The 26,516-nt window shown below is 33.9% G+C and overlaps 1 protein-coding gene across 2 annotated transcripts in view; it reads left to right on the top strand.

Annotated features, from left to right (window-relative positions):
• Window positions 1-26,516, top strand: part of TBC1D12 (TBC1 domain family member 12) — an 83,833-nt gene that overhangs the window by 48,653 nt on the left and 8,664 nt on the right. For both annotated transcript variants that reach the window (XM_019739838.3, XM_088791944.1), the window contains 6 exons: window positions 7,812-7,894; window positions 9,394-9,511; window positions 10,965-11,071; window positions 15,556-15,636; window positions 18,225-18,313; window positions 19,215-19,286. In XM_019739838.3, coding sequence (XP_019595397.3) covers window positions 7,812-7,894; window positions 9,394-9,511; window positions 10,965-11,071; window positions 15,556-15,636; window positions 18,225-18,313; window positions 19,215-19,286 — 550 coding nt within the window. The remainder of the gene's footprint in view (window positions 1-7,811; window positions 7,895-9,393; window positions 9,512-10,964; window positions 11,072-15,555; window positions 15,637-18,224; window positions 18,314-19,214; window positions 19,287-26,516) is intronic.

Raw genomic sequence — 26,516 nt, 5'->3', positions numbered from 1 at the left:
CCTTTAAGGATTAGGCTTTATCTTTTCTATCAAGTCAAGTATTTGTCTTCAACCTTCAGTGATACCTGCTTCCCTTAAATGTTTCTTGTAACTTATACAAGCAGTTCCATGAAATTGGAACTTGAAAAATATGCCAGACACAATAACATTATAAGATTTCAGTGTACCGAAATGTTTAAACAACTTATAAAATAACTTTTTTCCACCGTACTATTGACTATCTGAAATTAAGAGTGGAATTATAATAAATATTGTGAGTTTTATGCTGTGTCTGGGCAACTTTGCTCATATGTAATATAGAGATTCAGTGTGATAGCTACTGTTCCAGTCAGCTTTGAGATGCTATAATTTAATTTAAAAATTGTTCACTTTTTAAAATTTGAACGGGTCTTTTTTGGGAAATGTGATTATATAACTTACATTTATATAACTAGAAAACAAACCAACAAACATACTTGTTGTCGTTGTATTATCAAACAAAACATACCTTCCCTAAAGGCTTTCCAGGGTGTCAGAACATGGAATACCTAATCATTACTCAATTCTCCCTCTACTTCAACAATTAAAACAAAGATATAGAGAGTAGATAAGAATGAAAACTTTAGTTTTGTTGAGTATAAAACCAGATGACAATACATGAATGCAACCTGAGTGTTATAATGGCACTTCTACTTTATCTCCCCCAAAATACTCTCATAGCAGATTTGGGCCAGCTAATATCCATTCCTTCACTGGCCGAGAAGCTGGAGCAGAGACTTGTGTCATCTAGGTTTCTTCTTTTTCTGGATGCAGCCAGGTTCTAGTAACAACACTATTTCAACTATGAAGTGGCAACGGTGAGGAGGTGGAGAAAGAGGCAGAAATTTTTACTCAGTAGGAAACTGATGTTGGAAACGTCCTCTTCCGTAGATCAGTGATAATAAGAGGAGTGGAAGAGTTTCCCATTGCAAAGGGAGTTTGTGAATTGGTGCAACATTTCCTTTTTTAGCCTCTAATTTGCAGAAGCATCCAAAGTCATTGACTACATAGGTTTTTATAGTCAAAACTTCTTTACACATGATGCAGTTATAGCATTTAATCATCTGAGGTCTCAAAGGATTTCAAATATAGGAATTTCTATAATTTTATTGTTTTGCTAATTTTCTCACTCTTTGTTCCTATTTTATTCCACTTCACAATAAAAACAGCCTTGGACAGGAAGATAAGAGCATTTATACTAGCTAATTGTGTTGATATGAGCCTTCTACTTTTTAAATCACTTACGCTTATAGGGCTATTTTTTAAACCACCAGTGGATAGAGCTACCTCCTTTTCTGGCTCCCGTAAGTTACTGTTCACACTACTACCAAACAAAATGGTAGAAACCCTTAAAGCTACAAGTGGAAAGGTGACAAAAAAGTAAAGTATAGGGTTTTGTTTTTTGTTTTTTGTTTTGTTTTGTTTTATTAGTTTCAGATGTACAAAACAATAAAGTGTAGGTTTTTATGTAATACGTCGATAGCAGCAAATGGACTTCAGCATGATTCACTATCTTAGTCATTAATGGTTTCTTGCCTTGACCACATAACTAATGGACACTGCCATAATAGATAGGGATAAACTGTGTCTTTTTCTTACAGTAATTCATTGCTGAGTGAGGTGTTTAGTGTTTACTGATCAATAATATTCACTCAGCCTTTGATTTTCAAGACTGAAGAATTCTATTTTATTTTTTTATTTACTTCTCCAGGCAGATGACTGCAAAATTAGTGATTTTTCAAAAAAGGAAAAAACAACCCACAAAAACAAATCTGTATATGTATTTGTTTTTATCCTTTACTCACTGTGTAGCATATAGTTGCTTAGGAATTATGGTACTGAAGCTTTGCTCTTCCTCAGACTGTCAAAGATTGATATATTTACCATAAGGATCATTCTGCTTTGAACCGTAAATGTTGAATACCTACTATATAGCAAGGTTTTTGTTTTTATGATTTGAAGAAGTAGACACTAGACTTAGAATAATTATTTATGTACTGTTTTGTTTTAGAGTATGTATATACCCTGTTCCTGAAAATAAGACCTAGCTGGACCATCAGCTCTAATGCGTCTTTTGGAGCAAAAATTAGTATAAGACCCGGTCATACTATAGTAAAATGAGACCGGGTCTTATATTAATTTTTGCTCCAAAAGACGCATTAGAGCTGATGGTCTACCTAGGTCTTATTTTCGGAGAAACACAGAAAGTATTCATTTAAAAAAAACGAAATCTCAATTAAAAAAATACCTGACGTCAGACTCTCTGAAAAGTTCTGTTTCCTCAACAGTGTTGAATTCCTTTATGCAAATCATTTCATGCTAGTGTATAATGATATACGCTAACCTCTTCTTGAAATCTTTCAGGACTAGGTCAGCATAGTTTGGATAACTGTCTCGAATATCAAGGTGTGAATTGTCACTGAAACACTGACGTGTCTATAAAGGGAGTGTACTCTGTTATTAAGTAGGCCTTTATAACCATGGTTTTGAGACAGTTCTGTGTTTACTTAAAATCTGTGATCTTTGTGTTTATTCAAAGTTGAATTCCAATCCCTTACGTACATAACCTAGATGGCAATTACTGCTCCCTCTTTCTCTAGAGTCTAGACCTATACTGTCCATTATGGTAGCAGCTAGCCACATGTGGCTGTCTAAATTTAAGTTGAATTAATTAAAGTTAAATGAAATTAAAAATTCAGTCCCTCAGGTACACTGGCCACATTTCAAGTGCTGAGTAGCTACATGTAGCTAGTGACTACTTTAGTGGACAGCACAAAAGAACATTTCCATCATTGCAGGAAGTTTTAACACTGGTCTAGATTATGTGGTAGGGACTGTGAGGTTGTGCAGAGAAGAGATCTATGTAGATCTATAAATTCCACCTTCTTAATAAGTAGAACACCATATCCCCAGAGTGTGCCTGTAATTAAGTCTAGGCAAGTCTTTTCATGGGACTTGTGGGAACAAAAAAGAAAGGCTGTGAGTACGAAAAGCATTAAGCTTCACACCAGGAGAAGCAGGCAGCATTCTGAGGGAAGGGAATGATCAGGTCCCATTTGGTGGAAAATAATACCTGGTTAGAAATCTTAAGAGTTGATTTGTAGTTTGAAAACTGGAAACGAAATTTGAGTTAAGCTGTTTCTCTGCTGGTAAAACGAAAACTTCTAAAGGTAAATGAAACATATCTATTACTAAAACAATTTTCTGTATATTAAAGGTTCAGAGTCCAATCAGGAAAACAGATACCAATGTAGTAATTTCAAGCAGAGGGGCTTTAATAGAGAAATTCATTTCAAGGTTGTTGTTAGAAGGGCTAGAAAAGCAGAAGAAAAATTCAAAAGATTAATAGCGCCAGAAAAGCACTTACTACTCTGGTCTGGAGACGCAAAAGAGAAAATAGTATTACCCAGCGTCCAGAATCACTGCTTACTTGAAAACTATATTTATGTTCAGCTTTTTATTTTTAACTGGTCTCTTTTTCGTTGCAGTAAGTAAAGTTTTTCTTTTCATTATGTAATAATAGCATTATTATTATATCTGAAATTCAGGAAAAGTTAAATCCATTCTTTTGTGGAACCAGAGTGTATCTATAGAGGCAGGCAGGGTATTTTGTAAAAGGAAATCAGAGTTAAGGCTAGGATTGGAGTTAATGGTTTTGTCCTAAGACCTAGGTAGGAAATGGCTTTGGACAACATCAATTTGAAAATTTAAGGGTAGGCAATACTAGGAATCATAAGGTTAATTAGTGTGGGTGTGAGGGCTGAATTCAATGGATTGTGAGAACAGTTGGGTCAGATAGGTGAGATTTGTGGTGGTCCTTGACCTTTAGAGTGTCATCACTGTTTGCCTGATGTGTCACTAAGCGGTTTCATTCAGCTACAAATAATAGACTCCAAATAGTAGCTTAAACACACAAGGATTTATTTCCTCATATATATGTAGCCCATAGTGGGCAGTTCAGGGCTAGTATGGTGCCTCCATGAGTCCAAGACCCGGGTTTATATCCTTCTGTTCCACCATCTTCAGCAAGTGACTTCATTCTCATACTGACCTCATGCCCTTGGAATAAGTCTGATAGAATAAAAGGCCTCTTGCAGCTGAGTCAAGTCCCCTTTTTGGAAGTCTTCCAAGAAGTTCTACAATCGCTTTTGCTTAAATCTTACTAGAAACAACTCTGTTTAAACCTACATTCTAAGGAGGTAGAAAAATTAGTCTTTTATCATAGGATGGCAAATCAAGGTTCTATTTTTTTAATTTTTGGCCACCTTTTGGGTAAAATATTTTGTTGACATTTAATTTCGTCTATTATTGGTGAATTATGTATTTTTTTTAGTAATTTCTTCACAGTTTGCAACATATATTTTAAGTTTTCATAGATTACCTTCAGGTAATATGCCATTTTACATTTTTAAGAACATTACAGCAATATGTATCTACGTGTTTATAAACTTCATGTGTTATGGTTCACCAGAGAAGTGGAAACCCCATGTATGTCCTATATATAAAGAGACTTATTATGAGGAAGTGGCTCACATGATTATCAAGACTGAGAAATCCAAAGATCTTTAGTCAGCAAGCTGGAGACTCCAGAGTGCTGATGTTATAGTTCCAGTCCAAGTTCCAAGGCCTGAAAAACAGGAGAGCTGATGGTGTAATTTCCAGCCCAAGTCCAAAGACAGGAGAAGACTGATGTCCCAGCTCGAAGACAGGCAGAGAGAAAGAGAGAATATGAATTCCGCCTTACTTAGCCTTTTTGTTCTATTTAGACCTTCAACAGATTGGATGAGGCCCACTCTCATTGGGGAGGTCAGTCTGCTTTACTCAGTCTACTGATTCAAATGTTAACCTCATCCAGAAACAGCCTCACTGACACACCCAGAATAATGTTTATCCAGATATCTGGGCACCTTGTGGCCCGGTCAAGTTGACACAAAATTAACCATCATACACCACCATACGTTTTTGTTATTTTTTCTTTAAACCTTCTTTTCTCTTCTGAGAGGTTGTGTAACTCTAAATTTCCATCTGATGTCATTTCATTCTACGGTATGTTCCTTGTTTTGTAGTGCTGGTCTGTTGTCTGTGAATTCTTTCGCTTTTTAAGATTTTTTCTTTATGTCTGATTTTCATGATTTGGTTGTAATACACTTTCGTATGGTTTTCCTCATAGTCCTTCTGTTTGGTGAGCTTGATGTATCTGTGCATTTATAGTTTTCTATCAACTTTGGAAAAATTTTAACCTTCAACTATTTTTATTTTATTTTACCCCTCCCTCTTTCTTCTGAGATTTCAATTAAATATATATTGCTTGATACTGTTCATGACCCAGAGCTGATATAGGCTCTTTTTTTTCTGTTTTTGTTTCATTTTGTGTAGTTTTCTATTATATCTTAAAGTTCACCTTTTTTTCCTGCAGTTTATAATCTGCTGTCAGTCCCATACTTTGTGTTTTTCATTTTAGAAATTATACTTTTCGTCTGTAGAAGTTTGATTTGGGTTTTGAGTTTCTCTCTTATGCTCCTGCCTTCTAGAGTACATTTATAATAGCAGTTTTATCATCCTTGATTTATAATCCTATTATCTGACGTTTGTGCACTATTTCTGTTTGATTTTTTTTTCATTCTGATTTGTATTTTCCTGCTGCTTTGCATCCCTCATAATTTTTATTGGATACCAGATATTATGATTTTACATAGTTGGGTGCTATACTTTTTCCGTGTTTCTTTAGATATTTTTTGGCTTTAATCTGGTATGCAGTTATTTGGAATTGGTTTGTTCCTTTTGATATAATCATTGTTAGAGTGGTTGCAGGACAGCCTTTAGTTTAGAGCTAATTTATTCTTACTACTGACATCCAAAGGATTCCACCTGATTCCCTCTCTGTTTGGAGTTCTTTCTACTTTGACTGGTCCAGTGTGATCTTTGAGCATGTTCTACCTATTTCTTTCTGATATTTCTTTTCCTAGCACTATAGTTTAATTACACGCACACATAGATCAGTACTCAGCCAAAGATTTGAGACAACTCCTTTGTAGCTTCCTTCTCTCTGGTACTTTAATCTGCAAAGTCTAGCTATCTCAGACTCTCCTACTCTGAACTGTTTCCTTAACTCAGCAAGATTGGTGGACTATGTTTCGGTACTCCTAGCACTGAGACCTGGAAGCTCCAGGCTGTAAACTCAGGCACTTGTAGGATTACCTTGTTTGTTTCCTTTTTCATAATGATCACTGTCCTGTGCTGCCCATTGTCCAGTGTCTGAACACTGTGGTTTAATATATTTTGTTCATTTTTCTAATTAATTAAGGTGAGAGGGTAAATGTGGTCACTCTTATTCCATTATGATCTGAAACAGAAGTCTTAACCATTATTCCTCCCTCCTACAACCTACCTGAGGAATCTAACTTGAGAAGAGGAAAAGGTACAACATATGATTTGAAAGTTTGTCACATAACCTTTCCTCACCCTAGTCTGTTGAAAATGATTTGAAAAATTGACTCCAGAAACCGGACATTATTATGATGATGCATTCGGATATGTGGTAATACTTAAATATATTTCTTTCTGCATAGCCATAGATGTAAATCACTGACTCACTCAGTGAAGCCATTGATTTTATAAACAAAAATATAGGATATGCAAGTGATGAACTGATTATCAAATTTTTATTCAGAATGTTACCTTAAATTCTAAAAGTGCAAAGCTGTTTGTTATAAAAGTATACCTGCACTTACCAAGAATTCTACTCCTAGATATTTAGAGAAAGAGAAATGAAAGCAGATGCCCACACAAGACTTGAATTGAATATTTATAGTAGCTTTTTATTCACAGTGACCCCCAACTGGAAACAGTTTAAAGTTCATCCATATGGATAAATGGAATACTACTCACCAATTAAAAGGAATATATTAGTAATACACAGAATAACATGGATTAATTTTAAAAATATGCTGATGAGCAAAAGAAGTAAGACACAAAACTATCCATATGAAACCCTTTAAAAGGCAACCAACTAATATGTAGTGATAGAAATCAGAGATGTGATTGCCTAAGGTAGGAGGTAGGTAAGTATTGAGTGTAAAGGGTCACAAGGAAACTGTGGAATCATGGAATGTTCTATATCATGATTGGTACATTAGTTGCACAGGTATTGTCAAACCTCGTCAAACAATACTTTTAATGTCAAAACGCAACAAACTGTACTCATAAAGTATGCTTTTCATTTTATACATAAATTATACCTCCAAAAAGTTGACTTCAAAAAACCACAGTAAATGGGTTTAACAAATAACCTAGAAATATTGGCTGAAATCTGATATTTTGAAATAATATATAAACATACATATACCGGGGTGCCAAAAAAAAATTGTATACACATTTTAAGAGATGTTATATATGCTAAAGCAGCAGTTCGCCATAATCAGAAGGTCTAGATGCTGATAGTAACCACTTTGAACACCTCTTCTAATTGCAGAAGTCAAACGTGACTTGTATTCATCTTTTGTTATCAGTATATATTGAGTATTACAATTAATAGTTTTATCCTTTCTTAAAATGTCTATACATTTTTTACCACCCTCTGTATATATGTAAAACACAAATTATATATGTGTAAAACACAAATATTACCCACCTGGATTCTGATTCTTTTCTAAAATACAGACTTCTTTTCAACATTTTAGTTTCTTACTGTATAAAATGAGACAGTTAGGTTAGAAATTCTGGCTATTAAAAGGAAGAAGTTAATACTTTTAAAAGTTAATCTTTTAAAAAAATTGACTTAAAATTTATTCCAGAAATCTTCCTGCCAAATCTGTGGAAGAAGCTTTACGTCACCGACAAGAATATGACGAAATGGTGGCTGAGGCTAAAAAACGAGGTATAAAATTTAACTCCAATTCATAAATTTACTGATTTCAGCAGGAAGGTGATTTCAACACTGTTAGCTCAAGATATATTTTTAAAATATATTACACAGCTATATATATACTTTTAATTTATGCCTTTTAAACAACTGATATTTTCTCCTTGACTTAAGTGATTAGAACATTATAATAGTATCCAGTTCTATTTTGTGGCACTATTTTGGAAATGAAGTTAATTCTTTAATGTTACAGTAAACCTTTAAGGCCAGTTATATCTTTCTCAGAGGCCTAATTATTTAAACATAGGTTGAGTACGTTTTACTGTACAGAATTTGAAATATTTCTAACATACCCAGCAAATTTTAATTGACTCTCGACACTGACTTTACTATTTAATTAATATTTAAGATAGTTATTGATAAGTAGATAAAAACACCATGATATGATAGGAATAACATTGAATTGGGAAATCAGAAGATCATAGTTTTAATCCCGTTTGATACTTACCTGGGTGTGACACTGTAAGTAGACCTAATATTGGTTTCCTCATCTGTAAAGTGTTGGGGGAGCAGGTCAACTAGATCTGGGCTTTCAAGTCCCTCCGTCAATACTTTTTTTTTAAAAGCAGTGGAATCCTCTCCATCGAAATCTTGTATAGAATCTGAATACATGAAACCAATTTTAAAAAGTGAAACTGCCTGCTTAGACTCCTACTTGCCCCTTACGACAGTTTCAGAGGCACATGTGAAACACAAATTGAGAGCGCTTTGGCTAGCTGATCTCTGAAGTTCCCACTGGTTCTAAAATTACCTATAACTACATATAATTATATGTACATTTGTGTATACATACACACATACATATGTGTGTGTGTGTGTGTGTGTGTGTATGTGTGTATATATATATATATATATATCTTCCCTATTTTTGAGGTATCTCTTCTTCCGAAATTGTGACTTCTGATTTTTAGAGGGATGTTGTGTGGATGTGTGTGTGTTAGGGGGATTTTCAAATTTCAATCCAATTTGTAAAGTGAAGCATCATACTAAAAAGGGTTTACTATAATAGCACCATTGGCAAAATCATTTTTTAGTGTTGTTTTTATGTGAGGAAGTTCATAAACCCATCATATTAAAAAAAGGGTATTGGTTAGTTGCTCACAGTTGTTTATTTTTTACATAGTTAATGCATGACAAATTTCAGTTCATTGATTAAGTATAAATAGAATACGTAATATAGTAATCTATTTAAATGATTTTTTTCTGGCCTTTATTCCACTTTGTAGAATAGGAGATGTTATTTTAAAATTATATTAATCAAGTTTGTTTTCTTTCTCTTTTTTTCCCTCCTGCTCTCTCCCCTCTTCTACTTTTCCTCTCCTCTCTCTTTTTTCCTTCCTTCCTGTTATCAGAATATTTTTTTGAAAAGCCTCTCTAGTAGACTTAGGTAGCAAGAGAAGGGGGTTTTGATTTAGCTCTTTTGTATTGAAATAATTTTTACTTGTTTAAAACAGAAATTAAAGAAGCACATAAAAGGAAAAAAATAATGAAAGAACGATTTAAACAGGAAGAAAATATTGCAAATGCAATGGTAATTTGGATCAATGAAATACTGCCCAATTGGGAAGTAATGTAAGTAAGCATACTTTTCCTGAATTCCAGTCTGTCTCCAAAGATCTCATGTTACCAATTCTGTACTTTTATTACCGTATTTTGCTCTGTATAACACGTACTTTTTTGCCCAAATTTGTGAGGGAAAAATAAGGATGCACATTATACATGGGTAGTACTAAAAAATTAAAACAGAAGATTTTTTTCCCCTGAAAGTTTGGGCCAAAAACGTGGGTGCACATTATACACAGGAGCGCATTATACACAGCAAAATATGGTACTTCTACCATGTAGCTTGTTCTTTGGCTAAATTATATTGTTAACCAATGTCTGAAAAATTTCATGCTTATTTCTGTGCCTTTGCTTTTATAAACCCCTCAGTCTCTATTACCTACTTCCCTTACTGACCATACTCTATGCCTGTCAGAATTTTACCTATCCTTTCAGACCTATCTGAAATGTTAATCAACTCATGAAACTTTTAATTTTTCCTCAGTTACCATATTTTAAAAATTCTAACATACTATCTGTAGCAAGATGCACTGCTGATGTAATAGCAGGTTTTTGCAAAGAAAATATTAAGTATGTACATTCATTGTAAGATGCATTTACTAAATGTTAAATATAAAAGTGTTTTTTAATATGCTCCTTTCCTAATCAGGAGAATATGTTGTATATATATGATGTTTCCTTTCTGTAATGTCCCATTGTACTTTGAGACTAATATACTTTTTGCTTTACTTTGCCTTTTATTTTTTGATAATATTTTTCTACACGCATTATCTTCCATCTAGACTGGAGGGTAGGAGATGTCTTCTATGCCTAGTATAGGATATGCATTGGGAATTTGTTAAATATTGGACAGTGTGACATATATTACCTTAGGTTCTTTACATAAGTAATTGCATTTGATTCTGACAACCTTTACACCCACTTATCTTACAGGGAATCTCAAGGCCAGAAAGGTTAAGTGATTTGCCCAAGGTTATACAATTAATGAGTGGTTAAAGCAGATTTGAACTTAACTCTTTCTGACTCTAAAGCAGACTACACTGCCTCTTAAAGACTAAGGCCTTACCCGTAGTAAATATTTTGTGATTTTCTTTTTGGTACTGAATTGACAACAAAATTTTATGTTCCGTTTATCCTGTTTTTGCATAATTGTTCACATATTTCTGATTCTCTCATTTTATCAGTGTAAATGGCAGATATAAAAGGCAGTTTCCTTTAAATTACTATTGTCTCACTTTAGGGTACTATATATTTTTTAGGTTTTTTGTGGGGTTTTTTTGTTTTGTTTTGTTTTTTTTTGGCCTACAAGCGTGAACCCAATGGAAAGAATGCATCACATATTTAACTCTCTATGTTCTTAAAAATCATTCAGTCACTTGGCCATAGACTAGGTAAACCATCATGCAACTAGTATTTTTGGTATAAAAAGTAACTTTCTCCTTTTCTCCCCCTTTAATTCTAGGCGTAGTACAAGAAGAGTTCGAGAATTGTGGTGGCAGGGATTGCCCCCTAGTGTTCGTGGGAAAGTTTGGAGTCTAGCTGTAGGAAATGAACTAAATATCACTCCTGGTTTGTATTCTATATTCAGTTACTCCCACACATGCAAATAGTCATCTTCAGAATTACAAAGCAGATTAGTAGATTGGCCATTTAAAAAGGCATTACCATATATAATGTTATTTTAAGAGCATGCTTCATTCCCCATCCCCTTCTAAAACCTGGTCTGATTTAATAAGTAACTTACTATATTTCGTATTCTCAAAATAAGATCTGTGAGTTTTCCTTTAGTTTACAACCATCACAATATGCTTGATATCCAAATATCTTAACTGTAGATAACTACAAAAACTTCTGGGATTCTAGGTAGCAGTGGATAAATAAGTATATATAGGGAAAAATAATACAGTATAATTATGGAAGGGGTCCCCCTTTATTTAAAAAAAAAAAAGCCACATAAATATTGGGGGAAGTCTAGAAATTTCTTTTCCAACATCATTACCCAAACCAGTCTTTTGGACAATTATTTTTTTGGGGGAGGGGGGATATTTTAAACTTAAAAAACAAAAACAAAAAACAGAAAAATAAAAAGACTCAAGGAATTGTTTTTATTTTCTTAAGTTTTGTAAAACCTTGATGGATAGGAGTGAAATATAGAGTAGTTTTAATGAAGTAAAAAAAAAAAAAGTTAGGATAGTATCAAATAGGGGGAAATGTAAAATAGTTAAATAAAGGTGCTAAGTAGGTCTGAGTAATAGTGATACTGCTAAAGGATGGTGGCACCACAGAAAGACATGGGGACTCTAGTATAATAATATAAATAATATACTGTTACTGTTACTTAAAATATTTATTTACATATTTATTGTAAAAGAGTCAAGCAATAAAATACAACCTGTATATTTCTTCCATCTCTTCTACCTAAATTCTGGCTTTTGATCCTACTATAAGTACAAGTAAGCAATTTGGTATATATTCTTCCAGATATTTTTTCTGTGTACATAAAAAAGTGTGTTTCTATGTGTGATGATTTTTAAGGCTACTCTTTTTCTTCCTTTTTCCCCACAAAAGAGAAGTTTATACCATGAGATTATTCTATGGCTTGCTGTTTTTCATGCTGTAATCTGTCCTGAACATACTTTCATGTCATTACATACAAGTGTACGTTACATGTGCTATAGCTGCACTATATTCCACAGTTTGGCTGTATTAGAATTTATTTAACCATTTTCCTAGTGATAGTCAAATCAATGACATATAAGTTAAAAGAATTTCAAGGTACGGTATTTTACCTTTCAAATGAAAAGTGATTAAAATGAATGAGAATTACCCACATAAAATGTGACTAAAAATAATTTAGGACCATTTACCAAAAGCCTCAAAAAACATAACTTTTGAGCTGCTTATTCCAGTTCTAAGAATCTACTCTAAGGAAATAATCAGGATTGGGTGCAAATTTTTCAATAAGTGTGTTCATTGCAGCAGTCTGCTTTTTATACTGGGGGTGCCAAAAAAATGCATACGCATTTTAAGAGATGTTATCTTAAAATGCCTATGCATTTTTTGACACTTTCCACCCTCTGTATATCTCGACAGATTACAACAATAATCAAAATGTTTACATTTAAGTTCTAAAAGTGATGCCAACTTTGAATAGCGTGATTATGTATGATTTTTAAAATTAATTTTCACAAATGTCTGGTAATGAACATGTTATTTTAACCAGACTTTTTAAAAAAATTTTAAATATAGAATTTAGAGGAAAAATTTAGAGTTTTAAATTTAGCTAGAAACGGTTAGATTCTACATGACTTAACTGTTCTTTCCTGAGGTTTCTTTTCCCTTCTGTGCTTAGAACAGATTAAAAGGAAATGTTTTTTTACATTATAGTTAGAACTTTCAGTTAGATAATTAAAACCCTGGATATTAAGGTGTAATTGTTCTTAAAGCATTAGGAATCTGTTTTGCATACAGATAAGGCAATAAAGTCTTGGTGACTATTTGAAGTTTTATTTGGTTTGCAGTCTTGTTTTGTTGAAAACTTTAGATTGTTAGGTATCCTCATAACTTATCATTAAAATATTGACTAGTTGGTATTAACCTTTTGTGATACTATACTCAAAAAGTTCTTTTTTTAAGCTTAAAATTTATAAAGTTTGTAACATAACTGCATCATTTATTTTCAAAGTAATTTTAGGTTTTCTCTACTAAACAATTATGTATTCAGGAATGTGTATTCCCTTCTCTTTTTCATTAGTGGTGGGAAGGAAGCTAAATTTCGATTGAATTAAATCTACTTTTGATAATCTTGTTTATTTTCAATGGCTCTAGAAGTTTGACTTTTTATCTGTTGTATTTGTTTTAATCATGACATTTATAATTATTAGAGATTAGTAATTAAGAATAAGGTTCCTAATGTCAGTCAAATATGGTTCAAATCTTGGTTCTACCATATACTAGGCTTGTGACCTTGGGCAAATTACTTAACATCTAGAAGTCTTAGTTTTCTTCATCTGTAAAATGGGGATAAGATTATTAGTTATCTCATAGGATTTTTCTAAAAGTTTTTTGTGATAATAAACAAAATTATAGTGAAACTGAAATTTGCTGAGAATGTGTACAGTTTTCTGAGAATGGGCATCATTGTCAGAAAATCAGAAAGTGAAATATATACTGATCTCAAGGTATTTTCTGTTAAAGTCCAAGACGTATCTGTAAGTCGCCTTCAAGCTCTACATTGATAGGTTCAAAATAAAATAAGTATGACATGCGGAGTCAAGCAAAGGGTTGAACTGAGATGCATGTCTTCTTATTGTAGATAAGTACTGTAAATCTTCCCTGGAGAGATGTCCTTTGATGTTTTGAAATGTATTACCACATTTTTACTGTTGAATCAATTTTGTGACTTCCAAAGATGATGGATTTGTTTGGTGAGCCTTTCTTTTTCCAAGACAGTTTTAAAATTTGGGTAGAATAGTGAAGCTGGACCTGGCTTGGAAGCAGTTTGAAATAAAAAAGTATCAGCTTCAATTTGGTACCAGATTACTGCAAAAAAAATTGTATATCTACATTTAAAAATTACATCCACCTCTTATACCAAATCGTTGATGGAGTGGGGCACAAATAGTAGAAATTTTGAGTTTGATTTTTAAAAAAATTTCTTCTTTCCAAACCATTAATAGTAATGAAAAGTGAACAGTAGGAAGAAGAGATCAGAATAATAAGAATCTATTTGAAATACATCGATTTCATCACTTATTTTATAATGATCTAATTCTTGGCAATGTAAGAATACTTATTATGGTACAGTCATACATTAGAATACTGTGCAGTTGTTAAAACTAAATTAGACTTATTCTATTAATCTGTAACAACTTCCAACATAATAAAGCAAGATGCAGATCAGTGCTGTAATTAATATTTTGCTTAAAATATTTGCTTAAACAAATATCTTCGTTTAAAAAAATGACTATGTATATATATGTGCATGCATATTTCATCTTTAGGGCTCTGGTATGCATAGTTGCATCTGAGGGAAGGAAATTTATTTTTCACTCTATACTGTTTTGTACTGTTTTAATTTTTTTTAAAATCATGTTTCATGTATTACCTTTAAAAAGAAACAAAATTTTTATAAAGATCAACTGAAGCCAAAAATGTTCTTGATATTTTGGACAATATATAAATGTTGATATTTGGGCAAGACATTTTTTGCTGTTCCTCTGTCATTGAAATTTTTGTATAATTTAAATTATCTGTAATGGTTAGTAGAAATAGAAAGTAAAGACAATTAAAATTTGAGAATTAAAAAAATTTCAATTTTTCTGTTCTTGAAATTTTAATGAGATCCTGCATGTGGAAGTATAGAGTGGTAGTCTCAAAAACTGATTGGGCACTTAGAGTAAAAAGATAGGGGGAGAGATCTTATGCATGTAGGCTCTGACCAAGTCTGTGTGAAGTTTAGGTAGCTTTGGATAGCTTAGGTAGCTTTAGATAGCAATATAATAATGAAGAAACCAGTTTCAAGAGAGAAGGAAAGCAAGAACCAGCATTTATTGAGGGTCTGTAAGGCGTTAGGAGCTCTACAAATGATCTTCTTTAATCATCAGTAACGCCATGAGTAAGTATTATTCTCCTCCAGTTTACAGATGAAGAAAGCCAAGTTCCAGAGTTATCAGGTGACTTTCATGAAGTCCCACAGGTAGTAAGTGGCAGAGCTGGAATTTGAATCTAGGTCTGACTGACTCCAAAAATCATGTTTCTGCTATTCTACAACTATAGTCCTTTAACAGAAGCATCTCTTCCTGCCTCATACATACATTCTATATTGTAGCTATTTGTATGACCACTCTGCAGTATTTTTATTTGCTATATTTATAGTTGTGTAATGTATAGTTTTAGTAGAATCAAGTGCTTCAATTTGCCACATTTTTCATGCCTGCTACATAAGGGACCTATAATAGGATTTGTTTTTTATTTTTAAGAGTAAAAATAAAAATATGTGAATATATTTCTTTCCTATTATTTATGGCTTTTTGTTGTTGTTTTTCTCCCAGAACTTTATGAAATCTTCCTATCAAGAGCAAAAGAACGGTGGAAAAGCTTCAGTGAAACAAGTTCAGAGAACGATACAGAAGGTATGATTATTCTTTTTAATACAAATTTCTAGACGAAAATCCTGTCACTGAAAACAATAGTATGACATTTACTGTGTGTCAGGAACTATAGTAATTGCTTTACATACATTATCTCCTTTAATGTTAATAACTTGTTAGGTAGGTAGTATTATCCTGAATGATACAAGTGGAAACTGAAGCTGAAAGTAGTTAACTTGTAAGCAGTGAAACTATGATGTAATAAACCCAGGTCCTGGGGCTCCAGAGCCCAGGATTTAATCGCAACAGTAAGATTAATGGGTGGAGTATTTTTTGGCCAACTCTTTCTTAACTTAAACATGGATGATCTTCATACCTCACTTGTGACTTCCTGTCTCCTCTCTCACTGACTTGCACTCACTCCCTAGTATGTTATTTATAATTGTTGTCATGCCTTAATCTTTGTTCATTTAATTCATTTATAGACCCCCATCTTTCCCTCCACTCTCATCATGTTTTTTCCTAATCATTTTGGAGAAAACAGGAACAGTTTTGTTTTTTGTTTTTTTCTATTATCAGAGATTATTGAAATTAGGTAAATTTTTTCAATTATCTCTTGTCCTCGAATAATGAAATGGAAAGCTATTTGTCTGCCAGTCACTTTTCTTTGTACATTTGTTCTGCTTCATAGAAAACAAATTCTTCCCTTGCTTGTAAGTGAAACTCTTAAAATGAACATGGCTTGGGATGGAGAAATGGTGCACATCTCAGAGTGGTTTTCTATGAGTATGTAAACAACTCTTAAATTCCTTGATACTCTTTTTTTCTGTTTTAGTAAAGTGAACAGTAGGTTGGGGAAAATTGACTAAACTGGTTTAGAGAGAAGACTTAATTTCGATATGGGCTCATGTAAGCATCATCCTAAGACCTTTTACCTACGTCAGGTATTTGTGGGAAACTGAAGGTGTAAGGAAGATGAAAATGTAACTGTTTCGTCATTCCTTTTAAACTCATTTTTATGAAGTATTGAAAGTATAAGCATTAAAATTACAAGTATTTGCTTCTGAGATATTTTGTCATGATTAACATAAGTTATACTTTAGTAGAAATTAATTGAATATAAATGAAGAATTGTTCCAATCAGTAGCAATGTTCTATTTAAATTACTGTTTTCTTATTTCCTGAATGTTTATAATTTGCAGTTGTCATTTAACTTTTTTGGTTATTATCTTTCCAAATATTACGTCTACCCCATCTCTCCTTTTTCTGGGGCTCCAGTTACATGTATGTTAGCTCATTTAGCAGTGTCACACAAGTCTTTTATACTTAAAACAAATTTTTTTCTGTGCCTCAGTTTAGATGATTTTTACAGACCTGTAATCCAGTTCACTAATCTTCTTTTTTTCTATATGCAGTCTATTAAATCTGTCCAATGAGTCTTTAATTTCAGATATTATACTTTGTAATTCTAGAATGTCCACCTCGTTATTTTTGTAGATTCTGTTTCTTTGTGGAAATTCTTCATCTTGCCATCTCATACATTTCCTCCCATCTTTTCCTCTATTTGATATATAGCAAATAATGCTCTTGTTTGTTAATTTCAGTACTGGATTATCTGCAGGTCTCCTTCTATTGGCTGTTTTTCCCCTTGATTAGAAATTATATTTTCATGCTTCTTTGCATTATCTTAAAATTTTTAATTGTATGTCAGTCATATATAAAAAGAATGTATAAGCTGAATCTGATGTTTCCCCTGCAAAGGAAGCATGTTCTTTTGTTAGCAGTTGGGTCATCGCCTCAGTTCAGTCAGTAACCGAGCTAGGTTGGAGCATGGTTGCAGCTTTAGGTAGACTTAGTTCATCTCTAGTTTCAAATTTCTTGATGGGAAGAACTGTCCTATTTTGATTACAGGCTCCTTCCTCTATGAGACTCTCTCCCAAGGACCATATGATTTTGGGTGATTTCAATTTGTCTTTTCAACCTGGTTTTTTGCAGTACAGTAGCACTCAGTAAAAGTCCCATAGGAGGAAATCAGGTACACCTCCAGGCTTTATCTATCACATCAGTCTTACCTGGCTATGAAAAGTTCTTTTGGTTTCTCTTTCCCCAAGCAGAGTACCTTTGTCTATAACATGCTCAATCCTGAGTCCAGGCCCAGACTTGGGAGGTGCCCCAAGAAGAAAAATGGCCACTGGTATCACTCAGCTAGGAAGGGCTCTTCATTCCTGAGATTTAATTCTCAACCTCTCTGTGTACACAGCTCTCTTGTACCTTTTAAAAGAAACATGTAATATTTGAAATGTGTTTGTTTTTTCCTAGTTATTGTGGGAGCGATAGTTTACCTACTGTCAAAAAAAAAAAACCCTACGTTCTACCCTCTGTCTTCTATAAAAATTGGAAGTGGAAATCCTTCACTATACATCTTTCTGATAAATATAGATATTTTCTTCATCTAAGATGCTCTAATAGAGTTCAAGCAAAAGCTATGTGGCATTTCTTTAAACTTCTTGATTGTTCAGCTTTTAACTTTCCTTAAGTAACGTATATGCTATATGATCATTCTGTGTTTACAAGAATGAACTGGGTGTAGCCAACTAATCACTTTCATTTTATCTATCTGGCAAATACAGGTATATCTGTTGCTGATCGGGAGGCCAGTCTGGAATTAATTAAGTTGGATATATCCCGTACATTTCCATCTCTCTACATCTTTCAGAAGGTGGGAGTTTCTAACTAATTTTTAACTACTTTTTTTTAATCCAAGGGAACAGATTCTCTAAATTCATAGCTACTGTTTTTTAAAAAGGCAAAACTATAGAAATTGGTGAACTTGATATAAAAAGTGTGAAACTAGTAGAAAAAGTAATTATTTTATTCTACTGACTGAATGCATTGCAGTTAGCATAGCACATATACCTTTTATGTAGTAGGTGCTAGATGAATTTTTATTAAGGTGAATTTCTTTTATTTTTTATTCTGTAAGATATTTGCATTTTAGCATTTTTGCCTAGTAAATTGTTAAAATACAAAGAAATTTGTCCCAAAACTTAAACTTTTTTCAGAATTACTATTGAAATAGGAAAAGGTGTTCTTTTTGTGCAGAGGCTGTTATAAAGTTGCTTATACTTTATGAGAAATGATTACATTTTACGGGTACTTTATATTTGACTCAAATCTTTACACATCAAATTCCTCTCTTTAGATTGATAAGACAAAATTTTTTACCATTAAGATTAAAATTATTAATCATAATTTAGTGTAGCTTGATGGTATTTTTTTTTTTTGCTGAAATTGTGTTATATAAAATTAAACAATCTGTTTTCATCATAATCTTATTGTCCCAAAATCTAGAAGTCTTTGAAATTATACATACACTATATAGCTTATATCCATCAAGTGAGTTTGTCTGACTTTTTTTATTGTTCAGGATTCAGGTCTTTATTTATTAATTGTTTAGAAAACATTTTAGTAGAGTGCATTTAGAATATTTCTGACAATGATTAAATATACTAACTAAAACTAGTCACTTAGGAAATGCTAGAGTTTATTAACATGTTGTTTGAGAATTAACTTAGAGTCAATTATTTGTATAGTTTGACATTTTGTTTTTCTCTCCTAAGGGTGGCCCGTATCATGATGTCTTACACAGTATCTTAGGGGCATATACATGTTACAGACCTGATGTTGGTTATGTAAGTATTTGTTTCAATCTGTTTTTTGAATATAAACATTTAATCTTAGATCTAAGTATATTATTTTGTGTTAGCTCCCAAATGTGTGGACCTCTGTGTCTTTTCTTCTTGGACCTATCAACTTACCTAGCCAGAGCGTCATCTTTCCATCTCCTACTAGAGGCTTATGAGACTGGCTGCCAGCTCTTGGGGAGAGCAACTTGGGATTTCTAAACTTTTATTGCCACTGCTGTAGGTGTGGTGCCTCATCTCCTTCTCCCTAACCTGCCTTTTCCTGACTGTACCTCCAGAAATAAACTTCTTATGTACTGCCAGGTTGAGGGAAGGATAGGCACCTGTCTCTTGGATAGGTCAGGGGATTTGCACCTTTTACAGATTATCAGCCGATCCTAATTTTAGCCCTACCTTCAATTTCAGAGGTACCTGATGCCTTCAGTTCCTGAGCCTTCCAGATTTTGTGGCTAAATTGGCTTGTTGCTTATTGGCTTTTTCCTCTGCAGATACTTTAGTTTTAACATTCTCCATTTAGTTAAATTAAAATTTCTAAAATGTTATTATCTACTATTTATGTATTTTTTATTTTCTTTGTCCTCCTAGGTTAATATTTTTTTCTTTACTGTCAGTTTAGTTGGATTTGGGAGGCAACAAAGGAAAATATGAGTGTTCAATTTGCCATGTTTAACCAGAAGTCATGAAACCATCTTCTCACCTATGTCTTAAAATAGAAGAATTTTTGAGACTGCACCATAGGGTGGCTACCTCGTACAACTTACTCTATTTTGTTGCATGTTTATTTGTATATTTTTTCGTTTATTCATCAGCTCAACAAATTTTTATTGCTATATGCCAGGCATTGTTCTAGGTACTTGAGATACCTCACTGAATAAAAGACACTTACGGTTTAGAAGGAGGAGGAGACAGACAATAAACAACAAACAAATAAATAAATCATGTTATATTAAAAGGTGATAAGTGCTATGGAAAACGCATAGCAGAGTAATAGGGGAAAGTGCCAGATTTGGGGATGGGGCAGGTTGTAGTATTAAAGAATATTGTCAGATAGTCTTTATGGAGAAAGTGAAATTTGAGTGAAGCGTCTAAACTCTCTTGCTTATGTATTCTGTAATAGAATTGTAAGAACATTTTGTAACCCCTTCACATTTCAAGTTGACATTAAAATTTTTTCATCATGAGTTTATTTGTAAAGGGTTTAATTTTTACCATTTATGAAATATTGACATTTTAAAATAAAACTATCTTTTTTAAAAAATGTAACCAGTGGAATTTAAACACTCATGATTTGATATATCATTATCCATTTACAGAAAAATATGAACAAGCTCTTCATTAATATTTTACAGAATACACATTTATTAACTCTTTGAATTTATGTGAAATGACCACCGTATAACCAGTTAGGTTTAACTGGTAATGTTAAGCCTCAATGGCAAGCCAGTCAGCCAAATCAGACTTATTTTATAAGATGAGATAAGAATAATATAAACTATATTGGAATACATATTTCATGATGTAATTTGACAAAATTGTTTGTAGCTGCATTAATGAATAACACATGAATAACAAAACTACAAATAAAAGCACAAGTTTTATCTGTGGAATTTATTTAGTACATCTTGAAAAAATATGGTAATAGTTCACATTCCAGTTATAATTAAAAGGACCAAGGTCACCAATCTATATCGCTATTTTCTTTATTTGTTCTCCTGGGACTTGCCCTCAAGGGCTATGCATTCTTTGAGAAAAGGTGTGATATAGAAGAAGTAAGGTCACTAAATAAAAATTGTTATTACTCATCTCTATTCAAATACATAATGGAATTCATATTTTTATTCATTTATATGACAGGGAAGCCAGAGACTTTCCCCAAAGAATATTTGGAATTACCCTTTTGTTTCACATTTCATGCCTCAGAGAAGTTCACCATAGTATATTTTGTAACGGGTGAGGACTGTGGCTTTTCTCATCCATTGCACTGTGAATGCAGTGATATTCTCAGGCAGATCATGTTTAGAAAAGAAAACATGTAAATTGAGGATCTGTAAAATGGATTCCCTTGAAATAATCAATGAAAATGTATGGTGTACTCTTTGGAAAATCTTTATGTACCTCCAGGATACATTTATCCCAGTTTAAGGCCTCTGTTGTTTAGCTTGTTGAATTGTGTTAGTTTTTCACCATGAGGAAATGGTTGTAGATTACTACTGAGTAGAGTAAAACACTTGAGTATTGAGTGTCTGTTTAGGTTCTCTGATACAAGCTTTCTCCTTTGAAGCAAGGAGGTAGGTAGGTGGGTATTATTTTGCCTAGATTATATCTACTGGCACATACAGTAAACTGGACTTGAACTATGGTGGGGCTCTAAGGTGGGTGCCTCATAAAAGTGGAAGTGAGAAGACAGACAAAATTTCCCAGTATCTCGGGGTGAGTCAGGAACTATAGACCAGGGCTCAGGCATTACCATAAGAAATTTGTAAGCTTTATAACTTTTCCACATTTTTTTTTCAGTATAGCTCTTATTTCTCTGTAGTGATTATCAGTCAAATCCCTAAAATAAGATCTGTGTGTGTCTGCAAGGATAATAAAGAATAGGGAATCTGAGTAAATTACCTCCTCCCAAGTCCTAGCCAGGCATAGGGGAAGGGAGGAAGAAAAAGTGACAGAAAGTATGTGGCTTACACTGGTGCTTCATTCAACAGGCAAAATTTTATTTCTTAAGCTGGGTGGTCTATGTGAGTATGATCAGTCAATATGGTGAATGTTTAAATTAAAAAAAATTACAGTAAAAGACACATTGTCATTAATTCCCCTCAAAATACACACACCCCCCGTCCCCCCCATCCGCTTCAATCACACTTATCCCATTGTTCTTGCCACTTTCTGAAGCAGTTCTGGAAGTCCTCTTTCATGAGTGTCTTTAGTTGCGCTGTCATGGCTGACTCGATGTCCTGGATGAATCATTTTGACTTTGGGGAAGAGCCAGAAGTCACATGGTGCCAGATCCGGTGAATAAGATGGATAAGGACACACCATGATGCATTTATTTGACAAAGGTTACTGTGTACCAGAAATGATGTGTGACATGGAGCGTTGTCGTGATGGAGGATGATTTATGGCACACTTTAAAACACACCTTCTCTCAGCCATTGCTCATACCTAACTGACTGCACCGAACAAGTTCAGACTTGTCACACACTGTTACTAAGGTTTGATTCCATGCTTCCGGTATTGAAGATCTCTGCCTTTCCGTTGGATGGCTCTCATCGTATGTTTTGGTCACAGTGGAAAAGCTCTGTGTCACACATCGCTTTTGGTATGGCATTTTCTGTCAAATAAAAACATTACAATGTGTCCTCATCCATCTTATTCACTGTCTCTGGCACCATGCGACTTCTGGCTCTTCCCCAGAGTCAAAATGACCATGACAGGTAAATGTTTGAATCGATTCAGGACATCGAGGCAGCCACGACAGCGCAACTAAACACACTCATGAAAAAGGACTTCCAGAACTGCTTCAGAAAGTGGTAAGAACGATAGGATAAATGTGTTTGAAGCGAGGGGGAGTATTTTGTGGGGGATTAGTGACAATGTGTCTTTTACTGTAATAAATTTCTTTTTTAATTTAAACATTCACCGTATTTTATGATCACACCTCGTATATAGGGTGTTTTTTTTTCTTTGTGTGTTTTTGTTTGTTTCTCAAGATTTTATTTTGAAGATCTTCAAACTAACAGAAAAGTTGCAGTAGCTCCACTCCATACCCTCTTCTGGGATCCAGGTAGAGTTACATGTGGCATTTAGTTGTCATATGTCCTTAGCCTCCTTTAATTTAGTTTTTTCTATGGTCATGATAGTGATACTTTTGAAGAGTCATTCCTCATGTTTTCACAATGACCCTTTTTAATAAATTTTAGTAGTATTTTTCGATCATTTCCTCATGATTAGATTTAGGTTATACTTTTTTTTCTAGAAATACTACATAAGTGATGTGCCAGTGAATCACACTGCAAGTTGATAAATACTGTAGAATATTCATAGAAAGTGTAGAGATAACTTCATTTTTCTTGTTTTCTTTTCATGTATACAAAAGAGTTATATATGGTAAATCTAAATGAGCTTTACTAGCTCTATGAATATGCATAAAGTAAAAATTCTAAGCATTGTAATTTTTTAATTGGCAGCAATTCTTTTTTTAATTATATATAAAATATTTGCAATAAACATCATCTTAAGATTCAATAAAATATATTTTTAAATTTATTTTTCAAAGATTTTTTATTAAAATATAGCTAATATACAATATTATATTAGTTTCAGGTGTACACAATAGTTATTCAACATTTATATACCTAAAAAAGTGATCACCATGATAAGTCTAGCAACCATCGGACACCATACCACACTATCACAATATTATTGACTATATTCCTATGCTGTATATTACATCCCTAAGATTTATTTGTGTTATACCTGGAAATTTGAACCTATTATTCCCCTTCACCTTCCCCCCAACCTGGTTTTAATTTTTCAATTATAGTTGCCATTGAGTATTATATTAATTTACAGCATAGTGGTTAGACACTTACATAATTTAAGAAGTGATCCCCCTAACAAGTCTAGTTGTATCCACCTGGGACTATGCATAGTTATTACCATATTATTGACTATATTCCCCATGCTTTACATCCCTATGATTATTTTGTAAGTACCAATGTGTACTTCTTAATCCCTTCAACTTTTTCACCCTGCCCCCAACCCCCTCCCATCTATTACCTCAATAAATCTAGTTAGTACCCATCTGACACCATACATAGTTATTACAATATTATCGACTGTATTTCTTATGCTGTATCCTACATCCCCATGACTACTTTGTAACAACCAACTTGTACTTCTTAATCCGTTACTCTTTTTCACCCACCCCCCCATACCCCCTCCCATCTGGCAACTATCAAAATATTCTCTGTATGTATGAGTTTGTTTGTTTATTTTGTTATTTAGATTCTACATATAAGTGAAATCACATTGCATCTGTCTTTCTCTGTCTGACATACTCCACTCAGCACAATACTCTCCAGGTCCATTCATGCCACTGCAAATGGCAAGAACCCATTCCCTTCCATGGCTGAGCAATATTCCATTGTATATACGTACCACCACCTCTTTATCAGTTGATCCATCAGTGGACACCCAGGCAGCCTCCACATTCTGGCCATTGTAAACAATGCTGCCATGAACATATGGATACACATGTCCCCTTGAAATAGCATTTTGGGTTTCTTCGGATAAATACCTAGTCGTGGGATTACTGGGTCTTTGTTTCTTGTTATAGCCTTTGTTTTAAAGTCTATTTTATCTGGTATAAGTATCGCTACCCCAGTTTTTTTTTTTTTTTTTTTGTTTTTTTTCATTTTCATTTTCATGAAATATCTTTTTCCATCCCTTTACTTTCAGTCTGTGTGTGTGTCTTTTGATCTGAAATGAGTCTCTTATAGGCAGCATACGAAAGGGTCTTGTTTTCTTATCCTTTCAGCCACCCATCTTTTGATTGGGGCATTTAATCTGTTTTCATTTAAAGTAATTGTTGATAGATATGTAGTTATTGCCATTTTATTATTCATATATTTGATCTTTTATTTTTCTTCTTAAATAAGTCCCCTAGATGTTTCTTGTAATACTTCTGGTGTGGTGGTGATGAGCTCCTTTAGATTTTTCTTGTCTGGGAAGTGTTTATCTCTCCTTAAATTTTAAATGATACTTTTGCTGGGTAGAGTAATCTTGGTTGTAGGTCCTTGATTTTCATGACTTTGAATATTTTATGCCAGTCCCTTCTTGTTTGCAAAGTTTCTGTTGAGAAATCAGTTGACAGTCATCTGGGAGCTCCCTTGTAGGTAGCTAACTGCTTTTCTCTTGCTGCTTTTAAGAGTCTCTCTTTTTCTTTAATTTTTGGCATTTTAATTATGATGTGTCTTGGTGTGGGCCTCTTTGGGTTCATCTTGTTTGAAACTCTGTGCACTTCCTGGGCTTTTATTTCCTTTGCCATGTCAGTGAAATTTTCCGTCATTATTTCTTCAAATAGGTTTTAAGTTTCTTGTTCTCTGTCTTCTCCTTCTGGTACCCCTGTGATCTGAATGTTGGTATGCTTGATGTTGTCCCAAACGCCCCTTAAACTGTCATTGTTTTCTTGGATTTCTTTTTTTTTTTTTTTTTTCCGCTGTTCTGAATGGGTGTTTTCTGCTACCTTATCTTCTAAATTGCTGATTTGGACCTCTGCGCCATCTAATCTACTGTTGATTTCCTCTAATATGTTCTTCATTTCAGTTATTATATTCTTCATTTTTTTTAAATTAAAGTTTATTGGGGTGACAATTGTTAGTAAAGTTACATAGATTTCAAGTGTACAATTCTGTAATACATCATCTATATATCACATTGTGTGTTCACTGAGAGTTAGTTCTCCTTCCATCACCGTGTATTTGATCCTCTTTACCCTTACCTACCAACCCCCTCCTCTCTTGTATACTTCATTTTAACTGTTTTTTTTATGTTTTCTCCTTCCATCTCTATGTTTCTTATCTCTTTGTCTAAGTTCTCCCTGAAATCTTTGAGGATCATTATAACCAGTGTTTTGAACTCTTTGTCTGGTAGATTGCTTGTCTCCATTTTGTTTAGTTCTTATTCTGGAGTTGTGTTCTGTTCTTTCATTTGGGACATGTTTCTTTGTCTCCTCCTTTTGGCTGCCTCCCTGTGTTTGTTTCTATATATTAGGTAGAGCGGCTGTGTCTCCTGGTCTTAGTAGAGTGGACTTGTATAGTAGGTGTCCAGTGGCATAGTCTCCCTGGTCAGCTGAGCCAGGTGCTCCAGGTGGTGCCCCTCATGTGCCCTGTTGTAGTTGAGCCTTGGTTCCTGTTTGTACATCACTAAAAGGGCTTGACCCTCAGGCTGATTGGTTGTGAGGACTGGCCATGACTACATTGGAGGAGGTGTTGTGCAGGGCTGACCCTACAGAGCAGGGTTCACTTTAGCAGGGTTCTGGTGCTTGCCCACTCTTCCCTTTGGGTGTTTCATCCTTGGAGGTGGCTGAGTGGTGCTCTGGCTTGGTTCAAAGCTGGCTACCCAGTGTGGCAGTCCCAGGGCCTCCTGGGAAGGGCCCCACTGCAGGCCAAGTTCAGCCTCAACCAGTGCCCTGCCCAGGGCTACCTGGTATGAGCC

Source organism: Rhinolophus sinicus, chromosome 15, assembly GCF_057876585.1.
Source record: "Rhinolophus sinicus isolate RSI-liver-muscle chromosome 15, RSI-T2T, whole genome shotgun sequence".
Classification (NCBI taxonomy): domain Eukaryota; kingdom Metazoa; phylum Chordata; class Mammalia; order Chiroptera; family Rhinolophidae; genus Rhinolophus; species Rhinolophus sinicus.
The sequence above is the reverse complement of the archived record's forward strand: the minus strand, read 5'-3'. Positions and strand labels throughout refer to the sequence as shown.